Raw genomic sequence first — 25,598 nt, 5'->3', positions numbered from 1 at the left:
CTAGGGACCTCCGCTCCTAGACTGGAAAGTTAATCACGCCCCTCCTTGCTATAAAACGTCTACCTTTACATTTCCAACCCTCACAATCAGTCCTGATAACCATTATAACCATTGTTCACTGCTGTATCACAAGAGACCTATATGCATTTCATTTCATCAGCCCCGCCTAGACAGATTGGATACTACTCACTGGAGATTCTACCTTCCTTCAGGCCCTCTGGCTCTAGGTTCCCTCTTGAAAGCTTGTAAGCCAGTCACTTCTTGCCTTTGTAGCACCAGCCACCCCCCCAACACACACCTCATTTTGGGTAGCCAATGTCCAAGTCGCCCATCCCTGTCTACTCTGTGTGTGGAGGGGGTAAGAAGGATTCTTGCTGTAAGGATTTGTTTCCTCTTTTGAGTTACTGCATCCATAAGTGCAGGTCAAGTTCATCAAATTGTATCAGATTACGCTTTTTTCCTCTTCTTTCTTCTTCTGGTTGAGTTCTGATCATCCAGTCGTTGAAGTACTAGGGCTCTTTTTGTTTATAATAGCAGCAACTATTTATTGAGTATCGAGCATTTTAGACATCATATCTTCTTTAAACTTACAAAATGCCCTGTGAAGTGGATATTCTCACCATTCTATATGTCCTACCTGAGGGACCCAACCAAGTTAATTTGACTCCAGGGATCATACTTTAAACCACAGCTGCCAGCTCTCCTTTGTCCTACCAACACTGATACAACAGAAACAAGAAGAAATAAAATCCCAGCCCTCACGGAGCTTTCATTCTAGTGTGTGGTATAACAGTGTGTTTGGGGCATCATCTGACCTCCTCTAACTTCATAAGAGGGAGAGAGAATCATTATCTGCATCAGCTACCCAAGGCTGATTCTTATGAGGTGAATGTAAGACATGCCTGCACCTTCCAACCTTTTAACCAGTTATAATACAATCTGTCCTTCCCACGGTACCCTCTGTTTCTCACCTGTGTTTGATCATTTGTTGCAATGGCTATACAGGATTCATGGACAATACTTGTGATTATGGGTTTTATTAGAGAAGTAACAGTTATTTAGGATCAGAAATTACTCAGGATACAGTTCTTCAATTAGGAGTGCCTCTTTTAGCTGTGCCTGAAGGTCGGATTCTCACTGACCCTCAGCCCCTTTGTCTGATTTCAACCTTGCTTGGGCAAGTATTACAAACTTCTTTCAGCTCTGTATGTTAAGTGCTTAGAGGCACCCAACTCTCCTAGGAAGTTTCAGCCTAAATGCACTCAGTTCTAGCTCTGTGAGTTGGATCAACAAATCTAGCCACCTGACAACTGCTTAGAGGCACCTTACTCTGCCAGCAAGCTTCCTGCCTAGAAGCATGCTACTTTCACGCTCTGAGGGCCAGGAAACCCACTGCTCTGTCTTGTGCAGGACCGAGAGTGGTTCTGCCACTTCTGCTGCTACCATTTCTCTGCCACTGCTTCTCTTCTTGTCTTTCTTCTCAATTCTTACAGTTCCCTGTCACTTAGAGAGAGGAGGGTCACTGCAAGGATCTTGGGGTCCAAATGATGCACCTGGTTCTCTTTTATTGATGATAGTCAGATCTCCCTTTTCCACCTCTGGAATGGCTTATTTTAAACCTAACTGGATGACAAAATTGACCAATCCCCACATGAGGGTTCCTTACACCTTATTTGCATGTTTCCACCTTTCCAAGAGTACCATGCACCTTATTTAAATTATTAGCGAGCTTTCTAATCCCTTTAATGGGGCTTGTTGTTGTTGTTGTTGTTGTTAGGTGCCATCGAGTTGGTACCGACCCATAGTGACCTTATACACAACAGAACGAAACACTGCCTGATCCTGGTCCTGAGCCAACCTCACTACTGTTGCCATCCATGCTTGAGTCCATCGATGCTGCCACTTGGTCAACTGATCTTGTTGGGGGTCTTCCTTCCTCTTTTTCTCTGACCCGCCACCTTACCAAACATGATATTCTTCTACAGTGAGACGAAGTTTGGCCATCTTGGCCTCCAAGGAGCACTCTGACTGGACTTCTTCCAAAACAAATCTACTGTTTCTTTTGGCATCCCATGACACTTTCAATATTCTCCTCCAACAGCATAACTCAATAGCATCAATTCTTCTACAGTCTTCCTTATACACTGTCCAGTTTTAGCAGGCATATGAGGTTATTGAAAACACCATGGCTTGGGTCAGGCACACCTTAGTCCTCAAACTGACATCTTTGCTCTTCAACACTTTCAAAAGGTCTTGTGCAGCAGATTTGCTAATGCAATCAGTCATTTGATTTCTTGGTTGCTGCTTCCATGAGTGTTCATAGTTGATCCAAGAAGAATGTAGTCCTTGATAACTTCAATCTTTTCTCCATTGATAACAATGTTGTTTATTAGTCCAGTGGTGAGGATTTTTTTTTTTCTTGAGCTTGAGATCTTGAGATGCAATCCACATAAAAGGCTGTACTCTTTGATCTTCGTCAGCATATGTTTTAGCAAGCAAGGTTGTATCATCTACATATCACAGATTGTTAATGAGTCTTCCTCCAATCCTGATGCCACAACTTTTCTTCATAGAACCCAGCTTCTCAGAGTATTTGCTCAGCATACAGGTTGAATAAGTATGGTGAAAGAATTCAACCTTGTTGCACACCTTTTTAAATTTTAAACCATTCAGTATTCCCAGGTTCTGTTTGAACAACTGCTTCTTGGTCCAGGTACAGATTCTTCATGAGCACAAGTGTTCCAGAATACTCATACTTGGCAATGTTGTCCATAGCTTGTCATGATCCACACAATCGAAAGCCTTTCTGTAGTCAATAAAGCGCAGGTAAACATCTTTCTGATATTCTCTGCTTTCAGCTAAGATCCATCGGACGTCAGCAATGATATCCCTCATTCCACAGCCTCTTCTGAATCTGGCTTGCACCTCTGGAAGTTCTCTGTCAGTGTATGATTGTAGTTGTTTCTGTATTACCTTCAGTAAAACTTTACTCACATGGGATAGCAAAGAGATTATCTGATGATTTCTGCATTCCGTTGGGTCACCTCTCTTTGGGATGGGTACAAATATGGATCTCTTCCAATCAGTTGGCCAGATAGTTGTCTCCCAAATTTCTTGGCAGAGATGAGTGAATGCCTCCTGTGTCACCTCACTTTCTTGAAGATTTCAATTTTGATTCCATCAACTCCTGGTGCCTTGTTCTTTGCCAATTCCTTCAATGCACCTTGGACTTCGTCCTTCAGTATCATAGACTCTTGATCATATGCTACCTCTTGAAACGGTTGAACATTAACCATTTCCTTTTGGTACAGTGACATGGTGTATTCCTTCCATCTTCTCTTGAATCTTTCTGCATCGTTCACTAATTTGCCCAGAGAACCTTTCAATAACAAAAGTTGAGGTTTGAACTTTTTCTTCAGTTCCCTCAACTTGAGAAATGCTGAATGTGTTCTTCCTGTTTGGTTTTCTGACCCCAGATCTTTGCACATTTCGTTGTAATATTTGGCTTTATCTTCTCGAGCTGCTCTTTGAAATTTTCTGTTCAGCTCTTGGACCTCCTCATTTCTTCCATTTGCTTTAGCATCTCTGTGCTGGAGAGCAAGTTTCAGTGTCTCTTCTGACATCCATTTTGACCTTTTTCTTCTTTCTTGTCTTCTCAATGACATTGCTTTCTTCATGTATGATGTTCTTGATGTCATCCCACAACTCTTCTGGTCTTTGGTCTTTAGTGTTTAATGTATCAAATCTGTTCTTTAGATAATCTCTAAATTCAGGTGGGATATAATCAAGGTCATATTTTGGCTCTTGTAGACTTGTTTTCATTTTCCTCAGCTTCAGTTTGAATTTGCATATGAGTAATTGATGGTCTGTTCCACAGTCTGCCCTTGGCCTTGTTTTGACTGGTGATATGGAGATTTTCCATTGTCTCTTTCCACGGGTATAGTCAATTTGATTTCTATATATTCCATTTGGTGAGGTCCATGTGTATAAGCATCTAGTATGCTGTCTAAAGAAGGTATTTGAAATGAAGAAATCATTGGTTTTGCAGAATTCTATCATGTGTTCTCCAGCATCATTTCTATCACCACGGCCATATTTTCCAATACTGATCCTTCCTCTTTGCTCCCAACCTTTGCATTCCAATCACCAGTAATGATCAATACATCCTGATTGCATGTTTGATTGATTTCAGTTTGAAGAAGTTCGTAGAATTCTTCTATTTCATCCTTACTGGCTTTAGTGGTTGGTACGTAAGTTTGAATAATAGTGCTATTAACTGGGTTTCCCTGTAGATGCATAGATATTATCTTATCACAGACAGCATTGTGCCTCATGACTGATCTGGATATGTTCTTTTTTACAATGAATGCAACACCATTCCTCTTCAATTTGTCATTTCTGGCATAGTAATCCATGTGGTTGTCAGATCCAAAATGGCCAATACCAACCAGTCCATTTCAGGTCACTAATGCCTAAGATATCAATGATTATGCATTCCATTTCATTTTTGACAACTTCCAATTTTCCAAGATTCATACTTTCGTACATTCCATGTTCCGATTTTCAATGGGTGTTTATAGCTGTTTGTCTTCATTTTAAGTTGTGCCCCATCAGCAAATGAAGGTCCCGCGGGGTTTTATCCCATTGTCTTTACTCCATTTGAGTCATCATGGTCAACTATACTTTGAGGAGGTAGATCTTCCCCAGTCGCATTCTGAGTGCCTTCCAACCTGAGGGGCTCATTTTCTGGCATTATATCTGACAGTGTTTCTCTGCTTTTCATACGGTTTTCAGTGACTTGCAATTTGGAAGTAGTTCGTCACTCTTTCTTCCTAGTCTGCCTTTGTCTGGAAGCTCACCTGAAACCTGTCCACCATGGGTGACCCTGCTGGTATTTAAAATACCGGTGGCATAGCTTTCAGAATCACAGCAACTCACAAGCCACCACAGTACGACAAACTGATAGATGAGTCCCTCAAATTTGCATAGTCCTACCCAATCATTGGAGTTCTGGTGTGCCATTGTAGAATAACAATAACAACCCAGTCATTTGGTGGGAGTTACAAAGACCATGGATAGAAGGATCATACTAAGTAACTGCATCACAAACATAAACATGTAAACACATAGATTTATAGTATCAGAGAGACACAAGTATAATGAAAAAAAAAGCAATGAATTAGTATTTCATTTAGATATGAAGGTTCTGGAAGGCCCCTCTGGGAAGCAAGGAGTGAGAAGAGTGAGGAGCGTCTTGAACAACTCTGGGTCTAGGTGAAGCACTGTAGGACTATTTGCTTGTCCTTTTGGGCTCCACAGCAGCTTCTGCTTCCTACATTCATGCATTACCTTCCTGTGTTTTGATGATTTATTTGACCACTGCCATGAGACTGGGAGTTCTCTGAGTGAAGGGACTAGACCAGTGTTGGTGTGATGCCAGTAGGAGGATTGTAGCCTTTCAGTTATCAACAGGGGGATGTGAAAGGAGTAGGCCACTCCCACATACTGCTCACCCTCACTGGGGATCATCTTAAGCTGCATCTGTCACAGATGATCAAAGTTGAATATAGGGAGCAGGAAAGCAAGGCTTAAAGACAAGCCAAATATGTTCCAAAAGGATACTCCAGGTTGCAGAGAAAAGCATAGAACGAAGTGGGTGCAGATCTTTTGCTAGCAGCATTAAGGCTTTACTAGGCAGTGAGGAGTGACTGGGTAGTCACAGACAAGGTGTTCTTTAACATGCAAGGAAGCCTGTCTCCAAAGCCTGAAGTCTTGTCCCCATCTTCATCCCTAACCATATCTTCATTAGTCTGACAAACATTTAAATGTAATATTACGTTACCTGATGATCAAGCTAGTTGCTTGCTCTCAGTATTCCTGAGCATGCTGTGACTCCTCAAGGACAATTCTCTGATTCATAACTGTGTCCCTAGCAATCTATATATACCTGTCCAATAATCGATTCTTTAAAAATGTGCAAAAAATATAATCAAATGTCTCTGAGGATAAAACAGAACCAATGAATGAAAGTTACAAGGAAGCAGATTTTGGATGCACAAAAGACAAATCCTCCTAATCTTTTAAAAAAGAGAAAGAAAAAAACAAAGACTAAAGAGGAGGACTCTTGACTGATGATGCTAGGGGTTGTTGTTGTTAGCTGCAGTTGAGTCAACTTGGATTCATGGTGACTTGATGTGTGCAAAGTAGAACTGCCCCTTAGGAGTTTTATTACTATAATCATTTGGAAGCAGATCGCCAGGTCTGTTTTCCAAGAGTCCTCTGGATGAGTCTCAACCAACAATCTTTCAGCTACTTGTTGAACTCTTAGTTATCTGTGTCACCCATGGACTCCAAGATGTTAAGGTTAAGAACACAGATTCAGGAGCCAGACCTTCTGACTGTAAATCACATGATGCTGGACAAGTTACTTAACCTCTCTGTGCTTCAGTACTCTCACCTATAAGATGGTAATAATATTACATAACACACAGGACTATTGTGATGATCAAATGGGATCTGCATGTAAAGAACTTTGCATGACATCTGACACATGGTAAGGGCTTCATAAAGGTTGTCCATGGTAACAGCAGAAGTACAGGTTCTAGAATGCAATCATTCTTCATTGTTACTAGATTAGAGTCCTTAAAATGTATTTTTAAAGATTTTGTGTAGGATAAATGCAGGACTGCAAGGTTGGTTTGAACCACAAGGTCAGTGATTCAAACTCACCGATTGGAACTGACTAAACAGCACTTAACATCAATAACAACAACAACAACAGAAACAAAGAGTTCTGGTGTGGCACTATAGGATAAGCACTGCAGTGGGAATCACAAGGCTGGTGGTGGTGCAAATCTGCAAGCTGCTCCTTGGAAACCCTATACTCGATCATCATGAGTCAAAACTGACTTGATGGCACTTAATAACAATAGTATTTAATAAAAACCAACATTGACTATCAAGAATAAAAATGTAATTTTAAATCTCTAATATAATTACTACTTTTTGCATAAAATAATATACAAGGTATTCTGCACCTTGACCATACTCTCAGAATTCACAATTCTATTTTTGTTAAGTGCCATCAAGTCTGTTCCTACTCATAGCAACCCTGTACTGGGTTTCCATGGAGCGGTTTGTAGGTTTGAACCACCAGCCTTGTGATTACCACTCCAGTGCTTATCTTATAGTGCCACACGAGACTCTTTGTTGTTGTTCTTGTTAACTGTTATTGAGTTAGTTTTGGCTCATAGTGACCCTGTGTTGCATTTCAAAGGAGCAGCTGGTGGGTTTGAACTGCTGACATTGCAGTTAGCTGCCCAGTACTTATCCTACAACACCACACCAGGACTCTACCAGGACTCTTATCCTATCTTTATTGTCAGTGCTAACAACAGAGTGATAGACTCACATTACTTTAACATGACATTCTGTAAGGGAATATACATAATTATTGTGCTGATGAAATCAGATAAAACAGCACAAACACCATACTTGGTAGTCTTCAATGAACATTCATTTCTCCCCTCCCTTCTCAGTGGATCTGAACTGAATCTTGAAGGATGAGTAGGAGTAAGTCAGACAGATGAGGTGGGGACTGGCATTTTAGGCAGAGAGAAAAACATGTACCCAAGTGTGGAGATGTGGGAGAGAATGTCGTGTCTGGGGAACTTCCAAGCATTAGCTGAAACTGAGACCTGTGGAAAAGGCTGGGGAGGTGAGTAATTACCAGAAACTCAGGATGTCAGGGTAGGGAGACTAGACTTGTCCTGAGAATGATCAGAGCTGCTGAACAGGATCAAGTAGTAGGGAGAACGTGGCATGTGCAAGTCCACTTCTGTGGCCTGATAGAGGATGGGCTGGCAGGGATGGTATTAGCACAGAAATTTTGCCCTGAGCAGCCCCTCAGACAGGCACTGACTAACAATAGATCATAAGAGATGGCAACACTGGAGAGCTCTTGAAAACTGTTGTGAATTGAATTGTATCTCCCATTCCCAAATATATGTTGAAATATTAATACGAATGTCAGACTATGTTCCAGAATATATGTTGGAATACTAAAAGTAAAGACCAAAATGGATGCAAGAAGAGACTCTGAAACTTGCTGTTGAATGTAGAGTAGCTAAAGCAAGCGGAAGAAATGATGAACAGAGCTGAATAGAAGGTTCAAAGAGTGGTCTAGAAAGACCAAGCACAGGCATACCTCAGAGCTATTGTGGGTTCAGTTCCAGACCACCCCGATAAAGCAGATATCACAGCAAAGTAAGTCACACAAATGTTCAGGTTCCTAGTGCATACAAAAGTTATATTTACCCTATACTGTGTAGTCTATTATGTGTGGAATAAAATCATGCAGGTAATATTGTGAGAACTACCAAAATGTGACATAAAAACACAAAGTGAGTACATGATGTTGAAAAATAAACATTGCCAATAGACTTGCTCAATGCCGGGTGGTCATAAATAATCAATATCTGTGAAACTCAATAAATAGCATTGCAATAAACGATGTGTGCCTGTATTATAGTTAAATGTGCCAAGATCTGGAGTTAGAAAACCAAAAAGGAAGAGCACACTTATCATTTCGCAAACTGAAAGAACTAAAAAAGAAAAAAAATTCAATTCTCAAATTGAAATATTTAAGGATTCTTTGGACAAAATGTTACACTCTATTCATAAGGTTTTCAGTGGCTAAACATTCAGAAGTAGTCTGCCTCGCCTTCTTCCTAGTCTGTCTTCATCTGGAAGTTCAGCTAAAATCTGTCCACCATGGGTGACTCCACTGGTATTTAAAGTGATGGTAGTATAGCTTTTAGGATCACAGCAACACACAAGCCACCACAGTATGGCAGACAATTGTAAGGATGGTGTAAGACCAGGCAGTATTTTGTTCTGTTTTGCATAGGCTTGGAACCAACTTCTTGTTGTTGTTGTGTACCATGGAGTCAGTTCCGACTCATAGCGACCCTGTACAGGGTTTCCGAGGCTGTAAATCTTTACGGGAACAAAAAGCCTCATCTTTCTCCCATGGAACCGCTGGTAGTTTCAAACTGCTGAACTTATGGTTCGCAGTACCCACTACGCTACCAGAGCAGCACCTAAAACAACAACACAGGCAAAATATTAAAGAACACAGAAAGCATCAAAAAAAGATGAAAGGAATACAGAGTCACTGTACCAAAAGAATTGGTGGATGCATATGACCAAGAACCAATGGCACTGAAGGAAGAAGCCCAAGCTACATGAAGGCATTGGTGAAAACCAAGGCTCCAGGAATGGATGGAATACCAATTGAGATGTTCCAACAAATGGATGCCATGCTCGAAGTTTCACTCATGTATGCCAAGAAATTTGGAAGACAGCTACCTGGCCAATCAACTGAAAGCCACCCATGTTTGTACCATTTCAAAGAAAGATGATCCAATAGACTGTCATTAATACTATTAATATCACAAACAAGTAAAATTTTCTGAAAATAATTTTTAAATGATTGCAGGAATACAATGACAGGCAACTCCCAGAAATTCAAGTTGGATTCAGAAGGAGACATGGAATGAGGGATATCCTGGGTGACAATAGATGGATCTTGGCTGAAAGCAAAGAATGCAAGAAGATGTTTACCTGTGTTTTATTGACTATGCAAATGCAATTGACTGTGCATAGCATAGCAAAAATTATGGATGACATTAAAAAGCAAGGAAATTCCAGAACATTTAATTATGCTCATGAGAAGCCTATACATAGACCAAGAGGCAGTTGTTTGAACAAAACAAGGGAACATTGCTTGGTTTAAAATAAGGGAAGCTGTGTGCTAGGGTTGTATCCTTTCACAATACTTATTCAATCTGTATGCTGAGAAAATAGTTTTAGACACTGGATTATATGAAAAAGAATGTGACATCAGGATTGGAGGAAGACTCATTAATAGCCTGCGATATGCAGATAATGCAACCTGACTTGCCCAAAGCAAAGAGGACTTAAAGCACTGATGAAGATCAAAGACTGAGGTCTTCAGTATAGACTACACCGCAACATCAAGAAAACAGAAATCTTTACAAACAGTTCAATAAGCAGCATTATGATACATGGAGAAAAGACTGACGTTGTCAAAGATTTCATTTTACCTGGATCCACAATCAATGCCCATGGAAGCAGCAGTCAAGAATTCAAATAACATAGTGCACTAAGCAAATCTGCTTCAAAAGGCCTCTTTAAAGTGCTCAATAACAACGTGGTCACTTTGAGGATGAGGGTGTGCTTGACTCAAGCCGTTGTATTTTCAATTGCTTTCTTTGCATGCAGAAGCTAGACAATGAATAAGGAAGACCCAAAAGAATTGATGGATGTGAAGAATATTAAATGTATCACAGTGCTAGAAGCATGAAAAAAAATGTGTCTTGAAATAAGTTCAAGTAGATTTCTCCTTGGAAGTGAGGATGGTGAGACTTAGTCTCACATACTTTGTGTATGATATCAGAATGGATCAGTTCCTAGAGAAGGCTATAATGTTTGGTAAAGTGGTGTGGTACATGGGGTTAATACGCTGGATTGCAAAGTCGGTTTGAACCTCAAGGCTAGTGGTTCAAGCTCACCAGCTGCTCCTTGGAAACCTATATGGGGTTCCTATGGGTCAGAACCACATCAACAGCAGTTAACAACAGCAACAACAAAGTAGAGGGTCAGCAAAAATGAAGGAAATCCATAGCAAAATGGATTGACACAGTGGCTTCAACAATGGACTCAAATATAACAATGAATGTGAGGATGGAGCAGGACCAGGCAGAATTTTGTTCTGTTATTCGTGGGGTCACTATGAGTTGGAACCAACTTCATGGCACCTAACAACAACTACAATAACAAGTGGAATATGTAGTGAATTTCCTCCATGTTTTGCTGTGTATATTCTCAAAAATACCCAAACTAAAGCTGTTAAAGAGAGTGACATACTGTTAGAAGCAAGTCTCTAAATCTAGCCTAACTAAAAGGAAGGGCAGGTAATATCCACCTCTTGAAGGGAAGATTACCAAAGTATTTCTTCACATTTTTTTTTAACTACCACAGGAACCTTAATATCTAACAAGTAGCATGACACAGTGGGTAACAGCATAAATTTGAGACGCAGACAGATCTAGGTCGAATCCTTAACTCTCATGTTTACTATGTGTGAAATTTTAGGCAAATTACTTAACCTTTCTGGGTCTCAATTTCCTAATCAATAAATCACTCACTCACTCACTCACTCACTCACTCACTCACTCACTCACTCATTCACTCACTGGCTAAAAGTCAATTCTGATTCATAAGGACCCTGTATAGTGCTTTTGAGCCTGTAAATCTTTATGGGAACAGAAAGCCTAAATTTTCTCCTTTAGATTGGCTGGTGGGTTCCAACTTGTAGGTAGCAGTCCAGTGCTTATCCTATAGAACGATCAGAAATAGCAGATGTTTAATAGGATTGTTATGAGACTTAAATAAGAACAGGTATGTAGAATGTGTGGCAGAATAAATGCTCAATGTTGTTGTTAGATGCCATCTAGTTGGTACTAACTCTTAGTAACCCTATGCACAACAGAATGAAACACTGCCAGGTCCAGTGTCAACCTCGCAATCGTTGCTGGCTTTGAGCCCATTGTTGCTGCCAGTGCGCAATCTGTCTCATTGAGGGTCTTCCTCTTTGTCATTGACCTTCCACTTTACTAAGCATGATGTTCTTCTGCAGGTACTGGTCCCTCCTGAAAATATGTCCAAAGTATAAGAGAGGAATTATGGCCATCCTGGTTTCTAAGGAGCATTCTGGCTGATTTCTTCCAACACAGATTTGTTTGTTCTATTGGCAATCCATGGTACTTTTAATATTCTCCTCCAACACCATGATTCAAATGCATCAATTCTTCCACAGTCTTCCTTATTCATTGTCCAACTTTCATATACATATGAGGTTACTAAAATACCATGGCTTGAGTAAGGCACACTTAGCCGTCAAACTGACATCGAAAACTTTAAAGAAGTCTTGTGCAGCAGCTTTGCCTAATGCAATGTCATTGGATTTCTTGACTGCTGGTTATGTGAGTATTAATGGTTGATCTGAACAAAGTGAAATATTTGACAACTTCAGTCTTTTTTCCATTTATCTTGATGTTAGTATTGGTCCAGTGAGGATTTTTGTTTTCTTTACTTTGAGGTGCAACCCACATCGAAGACTGTGGTCTTTGATCTTCATCAGTAAGTCCTCTTTTCTTTCAGCAAGCAAGGTTGTATCATCTGCAGATTGCAGATTGCTAATGAGTCCTCTCCAATTATTGATGCCCCATTTTTCTTCATATAATCCAGCTTCTTGGATTATTTGCTCAGCATACAGATTGAGTAAATATGGTGAAATAATGCTAATGCAACCCTGGCACATACCTTTCCTCATTTTAAACCATTCAGTGTTCCCTTGTTCTGTTTGAACCACTGCCTCTTGGTATATGAGCACAATTAAATGTTCTGGAATATTCATTCTCTGCAAGTTGTCCATAGCTTGTCATGATCCACACAATCAAAAACCTTTGCATAGTCAATAACATCTTTTTGGTATTTTCTGATGTTAGCCATAATATCCCTCGTTCCACATCCTCTTCTGAATCCAGCTTGAACCTCTGGCAGTTACATGTTCATGTGCTATTGCATCCATTTTTAATTATCTTTAGCAAAATTTTACTTGCATTCAATATTAATGATGTTGTCCAATGATTTCCTCATTTCATTGAGTCACCTGTCTTTGCAATGGGCACGAATATAGATCTCTTCCAATCAGTTTGCCAGGTGACTGTCTTCAAATTTCTTGGCATACATGAGTGAGTGCATTTGTATTCCATTAATTCCCGAGTCTTGTTCTTTGTCAATTCCTTCAGTGCATCTTGGACTTCTTCCTTCAGTATTAATGACTCTTGATCATATGCTACCTCTTGAAATGGTTGAACATCAACCATTTCTTTTAGGTGAAGTGATTCTGTTTATTCCTTTCATCTTGTTTTTATACTTCCAGCATCATTCAATGTTTTGCCCAGAGAACTCTTCAGTATTGAAAGTTGAGGTCTGAATTTTTTCTTCAGTTCCCTCAGCTTGAGAAATGCTGAAAATGTTCTTCCCTTTTGCTTTTCTAACTCTAGTTATTTGCACAATTGTTTATAATGTTTGACTTTTTGTTCTTGAGTCGCCCTTTGAAATTTTCTGTTCAGCTCTTTTACCTCCTCATTTCTACCATTTGCTTTAGCATCTCTACACTGGAGAGCAAGTTTCAGAGTCTCTTCTGACATGCATTTTGGTCTTTTCCTTCTTTCTTGTCCTCTTAATGACCTTATGCTTTCTTCTTGTATGATGTTCTTGATGTCATTCCACAACTCTTATGATTTTCAGTTATTAGTATTCAATGTATCAAATCCATCTTGAGATATCTCTAAATTCAGGTTATTCATAATTACTGACAATTGGAATGCAAAGATTCGAAACAAAGCAGAATGACCAGTCATTGGAACACATGGCCTTGGTGATAGAAGTGATTCTGGAGATCACATCATTGAAATTTCTAAGACCAATGACTTCTTCACTGAAAATGCATTTTTAAACAACACAAAAGCTGATTATACACATGGAATTCATCAGATGGAATACACAGAAATCAAATTGACTACATCTTTGGAAAGAGATAGTGGATAAAAAGATTATTATCAACCAAAACAAGGCCAGGGGCAGACTGTGGAGCAGACCATCAATTGCTCATATGCAAGTTCAGGCTCAAGCTAAAGAAAATTAAAGGATATCCATGAGAGCCAAAATATGACCTTAAACATACTTTGAAGTGCTCAATATGTATTATTTAATTGCTTTTGTATAAGGACATTACTATTTTCCTCATTGACAAAAAGTTGTGTAACAGAAAATTAAAGAACACAGGTTCTGCAGTTAGATAGCATGGATTGGTCCCTGGTTCTGCTATTCACTATCTGTAGGAACTAGGGCAAGTCATTTAATACTTCTTGACCTTAAGTTTTTGTAAAAATGAGGATAATAATAGTGCCTGGCCACCTAGTAGGTGTTCAGTAAACATGAATAATTTATGAATAAGGAAATAGCAGGTGATGAAAGGATACAATGATAAAGGTGTACAAAGTGTATGTGCGTATATATGACTCTAAGCACCTTCTGATTACGTGGGGAGCCCTGCACAGCTGCCTCAATCCATCTGAGCGTGCCATTGTGTCTTTGAGCATGTCAACCCTCAAGAGCTGCCTCAGTGTTACTTCTGTGGGCTGTTGTTTTTGGTCTCATTGGTGGGCTTATTTCCCATCCTGGTTTTGTTCAAGCATACTTCCTTCATCATTCCTGCTGCCTCCACTAAGAATATATTTAATTGGCTTTGCACTGAAGCTGGGGATTTAGTGACAGGAAGGCGGAGGTGGAGGGGCTCCCATGTCACACCACCTCAGAGCTGCTACATTACCTTAAATTGATTTTGCAAATGAAAGCTAAAAGCTAAGCAAAGGCAACCCATCCATTTTGCCTAAAGATGATTATAATGCTCTTTTACAGCCTCCTAAATGACAAAGCAATTTGTTACCTGCCTGCATCAACATTTGCTTATATTAGCACCCAAGATGCTTGATTTTTATTAGCCCCATGTTATCATTTTATGAAGACACAGGAGCTCAGTAAAATTAGTGTGCAAATAGAATGCCCATTTTACATTTCCCTGTGGTCAGCAGAAATGCTGAATGCAATTGAGTTGATACTGGGTCAGGGGAGACATTCATAAAGGTAGCCTTCACCAAGGGCCTCGTTAATGCCATTTATCATTTCTGGACTGCTGGGATAAATGGGGTCATTGTTTGCCAGTGTTTTAAAAAAACTTTAAAAAAATATTTAAGTGAAAAACAATATAAATACCGACACTGTAACTTAGCTTCTACCCATCAGTAAGAGATGAAATCAAACTCTCTTCTGTGTGTTATAGATGGAAGTCCAGCAGATGTGGGAGGAAACATAATGAAAGGTCACTGCTAGCTGCATGGCCTTGGGCATGTCCCTTTCTTTGGTGAACCTCAGTTTCCTCATCTGTAAAAAAGGCTTAATACTGTGCACATCATAGAGATATGATGAAGAATAAATAAAATAATATGAAGATGTCAAAAATACTGCTATTTGGGTTCCAGTTCATATCTACACAAGTTTATTACAAACAAAGCATGTTTAAACAAGTATCTGTGATCAGGGGGAAAGTTCTCTTGGTAATACATTTGTCTTCATCTCCTTATTGATGTTGTTAAGGGCCTTGATTTGGTGTCGACTCATACCACCTGTATATGATTTCTAAGGAGCAGCTGGTGAGCTTTCTGTTGACCTTGAGCATCAAACAGACATTGTAGTCCAGCACATTAATCCAGAGCACCACATCGAGATTCCTTAGGGTGCCTGTAAAAAAAAAAAAAAAAAGTTCAATTGAAATAGTAGCTTCCAAGAAGATCTGCTAGGCCAGTAAAATTCAAGGCAGGCTTGGTGACTGTTTTTTGGGATTCCAAAGGAGTCATGTTGATAGATTTTCTTAAAAAACATAGTATGATCACATTGGGGTTTATATGAAAGGCATCTTAAGAAAACTGAAAGCTGCATTGGTGGGAAAATGGTCAAAAAACTTGTGACGAGGAGTTTTTGTGCTCATCCTTCAAGGGTAGCAAGTGTTGTGCCATGAGACTTTCAATGGGAAGCCTCACTCAGCCACCCAGCAGCCCTGATTTCACCTCTTCTGACTTCTTTTTGTGTCTCAAACTCACAGAATAGGTAAAAGAAACACAATTTGAATTTTAGAAGGATGCCCAAACAACCATTTGACCTGGTATAAATTGAAGAGTGCAGAATTCTTCAGGGAAGAGCTTCTTTTTGTTGTCGTTAGATGCCATTGAGTTGGTACCGACTCATAGCAACCCTATGAACAACAGAAAGAAACACTGTCTGGTCCTGGGCCAATCTCACAATTGTTGCCTTGCTTGAGCCCATTGATGCAGCCACTTTGATAATACATCTTGCTGAGGGTGTGCCTCTTTTTCTCTGACCCTCCACCTTACCAAACATGATATCCTTCTCCATCGACTGGTCTCTCCTGACAATATGTCCGTAGGATGAGAGACAAAGTTTGGCCATCCTGGCCTCCAAGGAGCACTCTGGCTGCACTTCTTCCAACACTTTGCAAAGGCCTTCGATTGTGTGGATCATGACAAGCTATGGGTAACATTGTGAAGTATGAGTGTTCCTGACCCAAGCCATGGTATTTTCAATAACCGCATATGCATTCAAAAGCTAGACAGTGAATAAGGAAGACCATTGAATAATTGATGCTTTTGAGTTATGGTGTTGGAGGAGAATATTGAAAGTGCCATGGGCTGCCAAAAGAACCAACAGATCTGTGTTGAAAGGAGTGCAGCCAGAATTCTCCTTGGAGGTCAGGATGGCCAAACTTCGTCTCTCATTCTTTGGACATATTGTCAGGAGGGACCAGTACCTGGAGAAGGATATAATGTTTGGTAAGGTGGAGGGTCAGAGAAAAAGAGGAAGACCCCCAGTGAGATGGATTGGCCAAGTGGCAGCATCAATGGGCTCAAGCGTGGCACCAATTGTGAGGTTGGCCCAGGACCGGGCAGTGTTTCATTCTGTTATGCATAGGGTCACTATGAGCTGATACCGACTCAATGGCACCTAACAAGAACAACAACCTTGAGGTTAGCAGTCCAGTGTTTATCCTATAGCACCACACTAAGACTTTAAAAATTTATTGAAATCCAGTTGATTTTCTCTTCATTTCGAAGTTCTGTAACTACACTATTATCTCTTTTTCTTTTGTTGCTGTTGCTTCTGTTGCAAATTGGGCTCCCTATTTGCAGTCCTGTGGAATTTTTTTTTAACTTAGGATATTTCTGTATCTGGGTTGAGCTGGGGACGATATCATGATGTATGTTAATCTCAGGTTATAGTCTGCTGATGTTGCTTTTCTGTCCAAAGATCTCTCTAGTAATTTTTGTATCTGGTTTTTGTTTTTTTTTTTAACTCTTTTCATTTCTGTTTATCTGGAAGTGTCCTAATTTCACCATAATATTTGAGGCACAATTCTGTTAGATATGTCTTTTGTTTGGCATTGTTTTTTTCTTTCAGAGTTTTATATATGTTAGTCCATTGTATTCTTGCCAGCTTGATTTCTGCTGAGATATCAGAGCTTAGTTTTGTTAGTTCTCCGTCGTAGGTAACATTTTGTCTTTCTAGAACTGCTCTTGTGATTCTTGTCTTGTTTTTGGTTTTGAAGAAGTTCTGGTGATTTTCTTTTGGGGTTGATCCTGTTTGGAGTTCGTTTAGCTTCTTGAATGCCTGTCATCTTATCTTTCATGGTTGGTCTTATGGAAGTTTTCCTCCAACAGTTCTTCAACACCTTTCTCTGTGACTTTATTTTATGTGTGTGTGTGTCTCCATGTAAGGGCATTCTGATCAATCATAATTTAGTCCTGTTGATGGTGTCCTATGTAATCCTTCAACTTTCTTCAGACTTTTTTTGTTCTTTTATGATTGTTCCTCTAGCAAATGAATGTTGAGACATTTGTCTTCAAGCTCACTAATTCAGCCTTTCTTGATTCAGTTCTCCTTCTCTGCCCCTTCAATGTATTATTTGTTGTTAAGTGCCATCGAGTCAATTCCGACCCATAGCAACCCTGTATAGGGTTTCCAAGGAGCAGCTGGTGACCTTGAACCGCTGACCTTGCAGAACAAACAACTTTGCAGTCTGGCGCATTAACCCACAGCGCCACACCAGGACTCCCTGAAACCTTAGTATTAAATGGATGGGTTTCTATTTTTGTTTTTATATGCTTTATAATTTTCCATTTATTTTGTCAGTTTGTTACTTGCAATGTTTTCCTGAAATTTTCTAAAGTTTTTTTCTGTGTTCTCCTTGTCTTTAATCTAAAGTATTCTCAATCATGCTTTCAATCCATTGACGTTACCTATGTCTTTATTTTAATTCCTTATCAGGTTGTCTGATACCATTTCTGGTATTATGATTTCTGACTTGTTTGAGCCATTCTGTCTTTTCTTCTTCTTCTTCTTCTTTATTATTATTATTATTATTATTTTGGGTAGCATTGTATTTATAATCGACTGATGATTTATGTTGGATGTGGCTGGGTCATATGTGCACAATTACTCTCTCACTAAAACAGACAACAGCAATAAAAGGTCTAATTAAGTGAAATTTATCAGCAGGATCAGCACTGGACTAGACAGTGAACCACAAGGTCACCAGTTCAAACTCACCAGCTGCTCCTCAGAAACCCTATACATGGTCACTATGAGTTGGAACCGACTCAATGGCACTTAACAACAACAATTAGTACTCCCAGCTCCCAACCCCAGGCAGGGCAGAAGCTGTGTAAGATGGGGTACCACCAACTACCACTGGCCACTAACAGCTTTCAGGAAGCCTCTGAGAACTGTACCTCTCTCACTGCTAACCTCCAACACACATCCTGTGCCTATAGGCTGCTGTGTTAACAGACGATCATAAAAGTTCAAGATGGCCATGCTGCTGCAGGTCAGCTAACATCCTATCCATTTCCCTCCTCTCTCACAGCTCCTGCTCAGCTTCCTCTCCCTGTCAGCATAAACCTCTCTCATTTTCTCGGAAGCTCAGGGTTCCAGAATCACCACACATAGCTATTTCACTTGGTCTTTCCTGTGTTTGTTGCAGAAGGTCTTCTCAGCATATCTGCCTGCTCTGCCATCTTGCTCCAGAAGCCTCTTGTAATATTTTATTGAATGCTGGATATTGTGAACTATATATTGTTGAGTCTGGACTTAAAAGATGTCAAACTTTGTCTAGTAGGCAGTTGAGTTTCTGTCATCCAGTTTGATCCCTTGAAGATTTATTTTAAAGCTTGGATAGAGTGGATCTACAGTAGTTTATGTGCACCACTAAGGCATGGCTCTTCTGGGCTCTCTACTGAATGACTTCAATGGACAATGCAGACTTCCATTGTGGTGGTAAGAACTCAAATGATTCCTAGTCCCTATGAGCCCTGAGAACTGTCCACTTCAGAGATCCTGATCACATTCCTGACATTATGAAGTTTTGTCCTATGTATGAACATCTTAGTGGTTCAAGAGGACTTCTCTGCAGATTTCTGAAGCTCTTTTTCATTTATTTATTTTTTCAGAGTGCCCTCCTTTCTGAAACTCAGATTTACATTTCCAACTATCTCAGACTCCCTGACTTTAATCTCAGTGAGACCACCATTTCTCTGCTCTATAGTGGACTTTCAGACAGAAAGCTAGAGAAATAATATGGCTCATCTCAGTTTTTGTTATGTTTTTTTTTTTTTTTTCTTTCTATCTTTTGGGGATTACAGTTCTGAAAACAGTTTTGTGTGCTTTGTCCAGTTTTCAACAACAGCATCAAGGTGAAAGAAAAATCATTTTCCTATTAATTTCATCAAGAGCAAAGAAAGACTTGGGTTATAATCTCAGTTATGCCATCTATTAGCTGTATGACCTTGAACCAATCATATAACCTCTTTGGGTCAATCTCTGATTCTATAAAAAGCATTAACAGTGCAGGTTGTGTAAAGATTATAAATAATGTATATAGTGTGCCTAACACAGAAGAAGGTAATTAAATAGCAGCTTCTATTATAACTATTAATATAAATAGTACCTTCTTTATAATTTACTCAATGTTTACTGTACAATATGCAAGTATAAGCCTGCTTAATCATCACAACAACCTTTAGAAGTAGATATTGCTATCCTCATTTATAAATGATCCCATTGAAACTCAGAAAAAGTGCACAACTTGTCCAAGGTCACATCAAGTGTATCTGACATTTGATTTCATTCATATGACTTCCTCATATGATTATAATATTAATATGATCAGTTGCAAAGAAAGGTAATCTAGTCCTTTTAATATTGGTATCCAAGGGCATAACTAAATTAGTAGGAAACAGCTGGTTCTTAATGAGTCTGACCCAGTGATTTAAGAGGTAGCAAATGTAAAGCACTCAGTGTAGTCCTCACACCCCCACCAGCACCCCAACTTATAGGGTCAGCTTTCCTTACTATTTGCCTTTTTTAGGAAGCTTTTTTTCATTTTGTCTTACAGACAATCTTCGGGAAGGGACAGAGCAGAAGGTGGTGTTCATCACAGGACGAGTTCACCCAGGGGAAACACCTTCTTCATTTGTGTGCCAAGGTGAGTTGCAGGGCATCATTCCTATCCCGTGCCTATCCCTCTCCATCCAACTAGGGCACTCTGGATACCTCTGGGACAGTTTGTTCACATGCTGAATCTTTAGCTTGGTCACAAACTGAGTCATTATCCTGATGGAAATTTATTTCACTTCTTTAAAGAGGACACTCCTGATTTCTACTGGAATTTATTTCAATAAATGTTTATTGACCGGCTGTATGTATGTATGAATGAATAAAAGAATTAGTAGATAAGTGATAAGTTGGACTGAATGCTGTTCCCCAGTAGGTACTATATTGTAAAGGAGATCTACAGAAACATTTACACTCCCTACCTCTCCTTTGACTTGTCTCCAGCAGTTTACAACAGCAGGAAATCTGGCCCCAGGTTAATATGTAAGCCAAAAGAAACCCATGAGGTGGATAGGTAGGGACTGAAAATTATTCATTCCCTCACTCATTCAGTCATTTGCTCAACAAAAAACCTGAAATTACCTACTATGAGGTGGGAAGCATGTTTAGCATCAGAGAATCAGAGGCAAATAAGACTAATTTCTGTGTGTGTAAGTATTTTATATATACATATATATGCATTTTTAAATTATTAAATGTTTACGTTATACAAATGTGTGCATAAAATTACCCACTGCTGTCAAGTCAACTTTGACTCATAGTGACCCTCTAGGACAGATTAGAATTTGCACCAAAGGGTTTTAACGGCTCTACAGAGTGGGTACTGGGTTCAAACTGACAGCATTTTGGTCAGCAACTGAATGCTTTAACCACTATGCCACTAAAGCGCCCATGTATTTCATTAGTCAGCAATATATGTATACATACATATATTTTCAATTAGTATATAAGTGAATACATTAAAAATAAGATGCATTTAATGATGTAAACATAGGAATGCTGAAGTATCCACAAGCTTAAGAAACAGTAAAATTTTGCTGAAGATAATTTAAAATGGTTATAGCAGTACATAGACAGGGAGCTGCCAGAATCCGAGCAAGATTCAGAAGAGGATGTGGAATGAGGGATATCATTACTAATGTCAGGTGGATCTTGACTGAAACCCGAGAATGCCAGAAAGATGTTTACTTGTGCTTTATTTACTGTGCAAAAGCATTGTACTATGTGGATCATAACAAACTACGGAAAAGATTGCAAAGAATGGGAATTCCAGAACACTTAATTGTGGTTATGAGGAACCTGTACATAAACCAAGAGATAGTCATTAGAACAGAACAATGCAGCAACATTAAAAAACAAGTGTGCCAGGATTGTATCTTTTCAACATATTTATTCAGTCTGTATGCTGAGCAAATAATCCAAGACCCTGGATTGTATGAAGAAGAGCATAGCATTAGGATTGGAGGAAGACTCATTAATAGTCTGTGACATGTCAATGACACCACTTTGTTTGCTGGAAGCGAAGAAGGCTTGGTATATTTACTGTTAATGATCAAAGACTACATGGATTGTACATCAAGGTAAAGAAAACAAAAATCCTCACAACTGGACCAATAAATAACTGCACGATCAATAGAGAAAAGATTGAAGTTGTCAAAGATTTCAATGTGCTTGGATCCATAATCAATGCTCATGGAAGCCGTGATCAAGAATTCAAATGATATATTGTATTAGGCAAATCTGCTACACAAGACCTCTTTAAAGTGTTGAAGAGCTAAGATCAGGTGCACCTGACCCAAACCATGATCCTTTTAGTTGCCTCAAATGCATGTGAAAGTTGAATAATGAAGAAAGAAGCCTGTAGAAAAATTGATGCACTTGAATTATGGTGTTGGAAAAGAATACTAAAAGTGCCATAGACATAGACTGCCAGAAGCACAACAAACCTGTGTTAGAAGAAGTATAGCCTAAATGCTCCTTAGAAGCAATGATGGTGAGGCTTTGTCTCTTGTACTTCCGAAAGGTCGATAGGAGGAACCAATCCCTACAGAAGGACATCATACTTTTGAATTTGGGATCTTTTCTTTCCTACAACATTGTTATTGTTGTTGTTGTTGTTGTTGTTAAGTACCATCAAGCCAATTCCAACTCATAGTGACACTATGTAGGGTTTCTGAGGAGCATGTAGTATATTTGAACTGGCAACCTTGCAGTCCAGTGCTTATCCTATAGTGCCACACCAGGAAAGGTGTACATCAGGATTGTATCATTGTTTTACCCTTATTCAATCTGTGAGTCCTGGTGTGGCATTTTAGGACATGCACTGGACTGGTAACCGCACGTCAGCCACTCTCAAAAGCCCTATATAGAATTACTATGAGTCGGAACCCACTCGACAGTATTGAACAACAGTAACATTCAATCTGTATGTTGAGCATACAATCCCAGATGCTGGGCTATATGAGGAATGCAGGATTGGAAGAAGATTCATAAACAACCTGTGATATGCACAAACTTATTTGCTGAAAGCTATGTACTCACTGTTGAAGATAAAATACTACAGCCCTCATAATGAATTACACCTCATCAGAATGAAAACAAAAATTTTCACAACTAGACCATTAAGCAACATCATGATAAACAGAGAAAAGATTGAAGTTATCAAGGATTTCATTTTACTTGAATCCACAATCAATGCCCATAGAAGCAGCAGTAAAGAAATCAAAGAATGCAGATGCATTGCATTAGGCAAATCTGTTGCCAAAGGTGTGATAGTTTGATGACTAAGGTGCTCCTTATCCAAACCAGGGTATTTTCAATTCCTTGTATGCATGAGGAAGTTGAAAATTAATAAGGAAGACCAAAGGAGAACTGATGCATTTGAATTGTTGTTGTTAAGTGCCATCAAGTTGGCTCTGACTCATAGCAACTCTGTTTAGCGTTTCTGAGGTAAGTTTGAACTGCCAAACTGATTCAAACTAACTTTGTGGTCCAGTGCTTATCCTACAGTGTCATACCAGGTCTCCATTTGAATTACGGTATTGGTGTAAAATATTGAATATGCCATGAATTGTCAGAAGAATGAACAAATCTTTTTTGGAAATACAATTAGAATGTTCCTTAGAAGTGAGGGTGACAAGATTTCATGTGCAGTGAACATGAAATCAGGTAGGACCAGTCCCTGGAGAAGGCCACCATGCTTGGTAAAGTAGTGAATCAGTGAAAAAAAGGAATGACTCTCAATGACATTGAATGACCTAATGGTGCAAAACTGGGTGCTAACATAGACACAGTTGTGAAGAGAACACAGGACCCCACAGTGTTTTGTTCTATTGTAGGGTTGCTGTGAGTCAGAATCTACTCACCTGCACCTAACAACAGCTTAATCTAGAAATGTGATTGTTGAGTCTTATATGTGCATCTTTAACTTTACTAGATATTTTAAAATTTAACTCTAAAACATACAAGTTTACACAGCCACTGGTAATGTACAAGGGTTCTTACTGACCTATATCTTTACTAATAGTTAGTATTGTCAGATTTACATTTATTCGCCTGATGGTGTTGTATGGTAAAGGTCTAAAGTCCAACAGTTCAAGTGCATTGTTCCAGGGAGAAAGAAGAGGTCTTCTGCTCTTGTTAAGATTCATAGCCTCAGAAAAACTCTAAAGGGTCTCTATGAGCCAGAATTGACACAATGCTAGTGAATTTGGTTTGGATTTCAGTGGGTTTTTGTATTTGTGTAAAAATGTATGCCTTATTGTGTATGTCCTATTCTAAGCACTAGTCTAAGCACTTTACATATTTGAATTCTATTTTAATTAGTTTATTTCAACTATTAATACTATGGACTGTATTTTTATACCTGAGAAAACTGAAGTTTGGAGAAGTCAAATAATTTATCTCATTTTAGTCTCAAAGTGACCATGAGGTCGAGGATATGAAAAAAGTCAGGTTAAATAACTTGAGGGAGGCCACATATATCAGAGCATTTGGAATAAAATAATCCTGGGTTCAAATAATTGACTCTGTCACTTCTTAGCAGTGTGACTTTGTTGCCTCAAATATAAAGTTAGGATAACAATATCTATCTAGGAAGGCTATTACAAAGATGGAGTGAGATGAATGTAAATAAAACACCTGGTCCTATGCCTTCTACACAGTAGGCACTCAACAGATGCAGTCCCCTTGGGATTCTGAGGCATGAAACACACAACTGCTTTGCAAATTGTAAACACTAATATGCAATAAGTAAATGCAAATAAGTACAGGTTTTTATTTATTTATTTATTTTCAGTTCATATTGTTACAGTACTCTGCCTCCCTCCTTTTTCTTTCTTTCTTTTTTTTTAGATGAGGAGATAGAGTTTCAAGGAAACGAAGTGATTTGGCCAAAGTCAAAAGAGTTTATAAGAGGCATCCCAACTCCTTGGCTATCTCACTTCCAGCCTTTTCCTCCTTAACATTGTCCTTCCAGTAACCTCTACCAAGTCCCTCCTGGTTTTACCAGTCCCTTTTCTTGCAGCCATCTGTCAGTTTCTAACCTTAGTAGCAGACCTGTCTCTGAGTAGATTAGATGTGAAACCTCCTAACCATCTTTTCCTTATTTGTAAATATTGCCATACTAGCAATATTTTCATCTCTGGAAGCCCAAACCCTGTGTCTTCCTCCTCTGTGGACAGGAGACATATGGCAGGGTCACCATCTCATTCTACAGACCAGGAATGAGGCATAGAAATGTTGAGTGGCTGTCGTGTGCTCTGTCTCATGACACTGCTAAATTGATAGACTCAGTGCTGTCCTATAGACTTTGAATAACTATTTACTTCCTAACCCAATGCCTGCCCACTACATTCTGAAGAGAAATTCCAAGCTCTTGGTATAACTTTCATGGCTTTCCTGGATCTAGTTTTTTTCCAGGTGCTCTGACTCCATCTCATAAATTCCATTTCTATACAGTTCAACTCCTGACTGGGCAGGCTTCCTTCTCCCACCACCAGACCTTTTCACCTGCTGCTTCCTCTGCCTATATGCCCTGCCTGCACTCTTTGCCACCTAATAAAATGCCTCCCATCTCCAAGCATTCATTTAATGTGCCATTTCATGTGCACGTCTGTAAAGATGGTCATCAGAGTATCTGGTGGTCATCTTTATTGCTTTTATGTGCTATATATTTGATCTATATTCATTCCTTCCTCTTTAGAATATGACCTATTTAAGACCTAGAGTTGGGTCTTTGAGAGTCATTTTCCACATCTGTAAAACAAATTTTATCTTGCACATCTCATGGGACTGTTATGATAAACCAGTGCTGTGTTGGCTCTGGGATGCTAATGCTGAGACTCAAATAAAGATAAGTTTCAAGGCTCCACAGCTAGTGAATAGCAGAGGGGAGCTGACTCCTCAGTCTTTACATGCTGCCC

The 25,598-nt window shown here is 39.3% G+C and overlaps 1 protein-coding gene across 1 annotated transcript in view; it reads left to right on the top strand.

The window, feature by feature from the left end:
- AGBL4 (ATP/GTP binding protein-like 4) overlaps positions 1 to 25,598 on the top strand; it is a 2,461,121-nt gene that overhangs the window by 2,150,032 nt on the left and 285,491 nt on the right. The window contains exon 7 of the mRNA XM_006839859.1: positions 20,177 to 20,266. Coding sequence (XP_006839922.1) covers positions 20,177 to 20,266 — 90 coding nt within the window. The remainder of the gene's footprint in view (positions 1 to 20,176; positions 20,267 to 25,598) is intronic.

The sequence above is a fragment of the Chrysochloris asiatica genome, unplaced genomic scaffold (genome assembly GCF_000296735.1).
Source record: "Chrysochloris asiatica unplaced genomic scaffold, ChrAsi1.0 scaffold00026, whole genome shotgun sequence".
Taxonomy (NCBI): Eukaryota; Metazoa; Chordata; class Mammalia; order Afrosoricida; family Chrysochloridae; genus Chrysochloris; species Chrysochloris asiatica.
The sequence above is the reverse complement of the archived record's forward strand: the minus strand, read 5'-3'. Positions and strand labels throughout refer to the sequence as shown.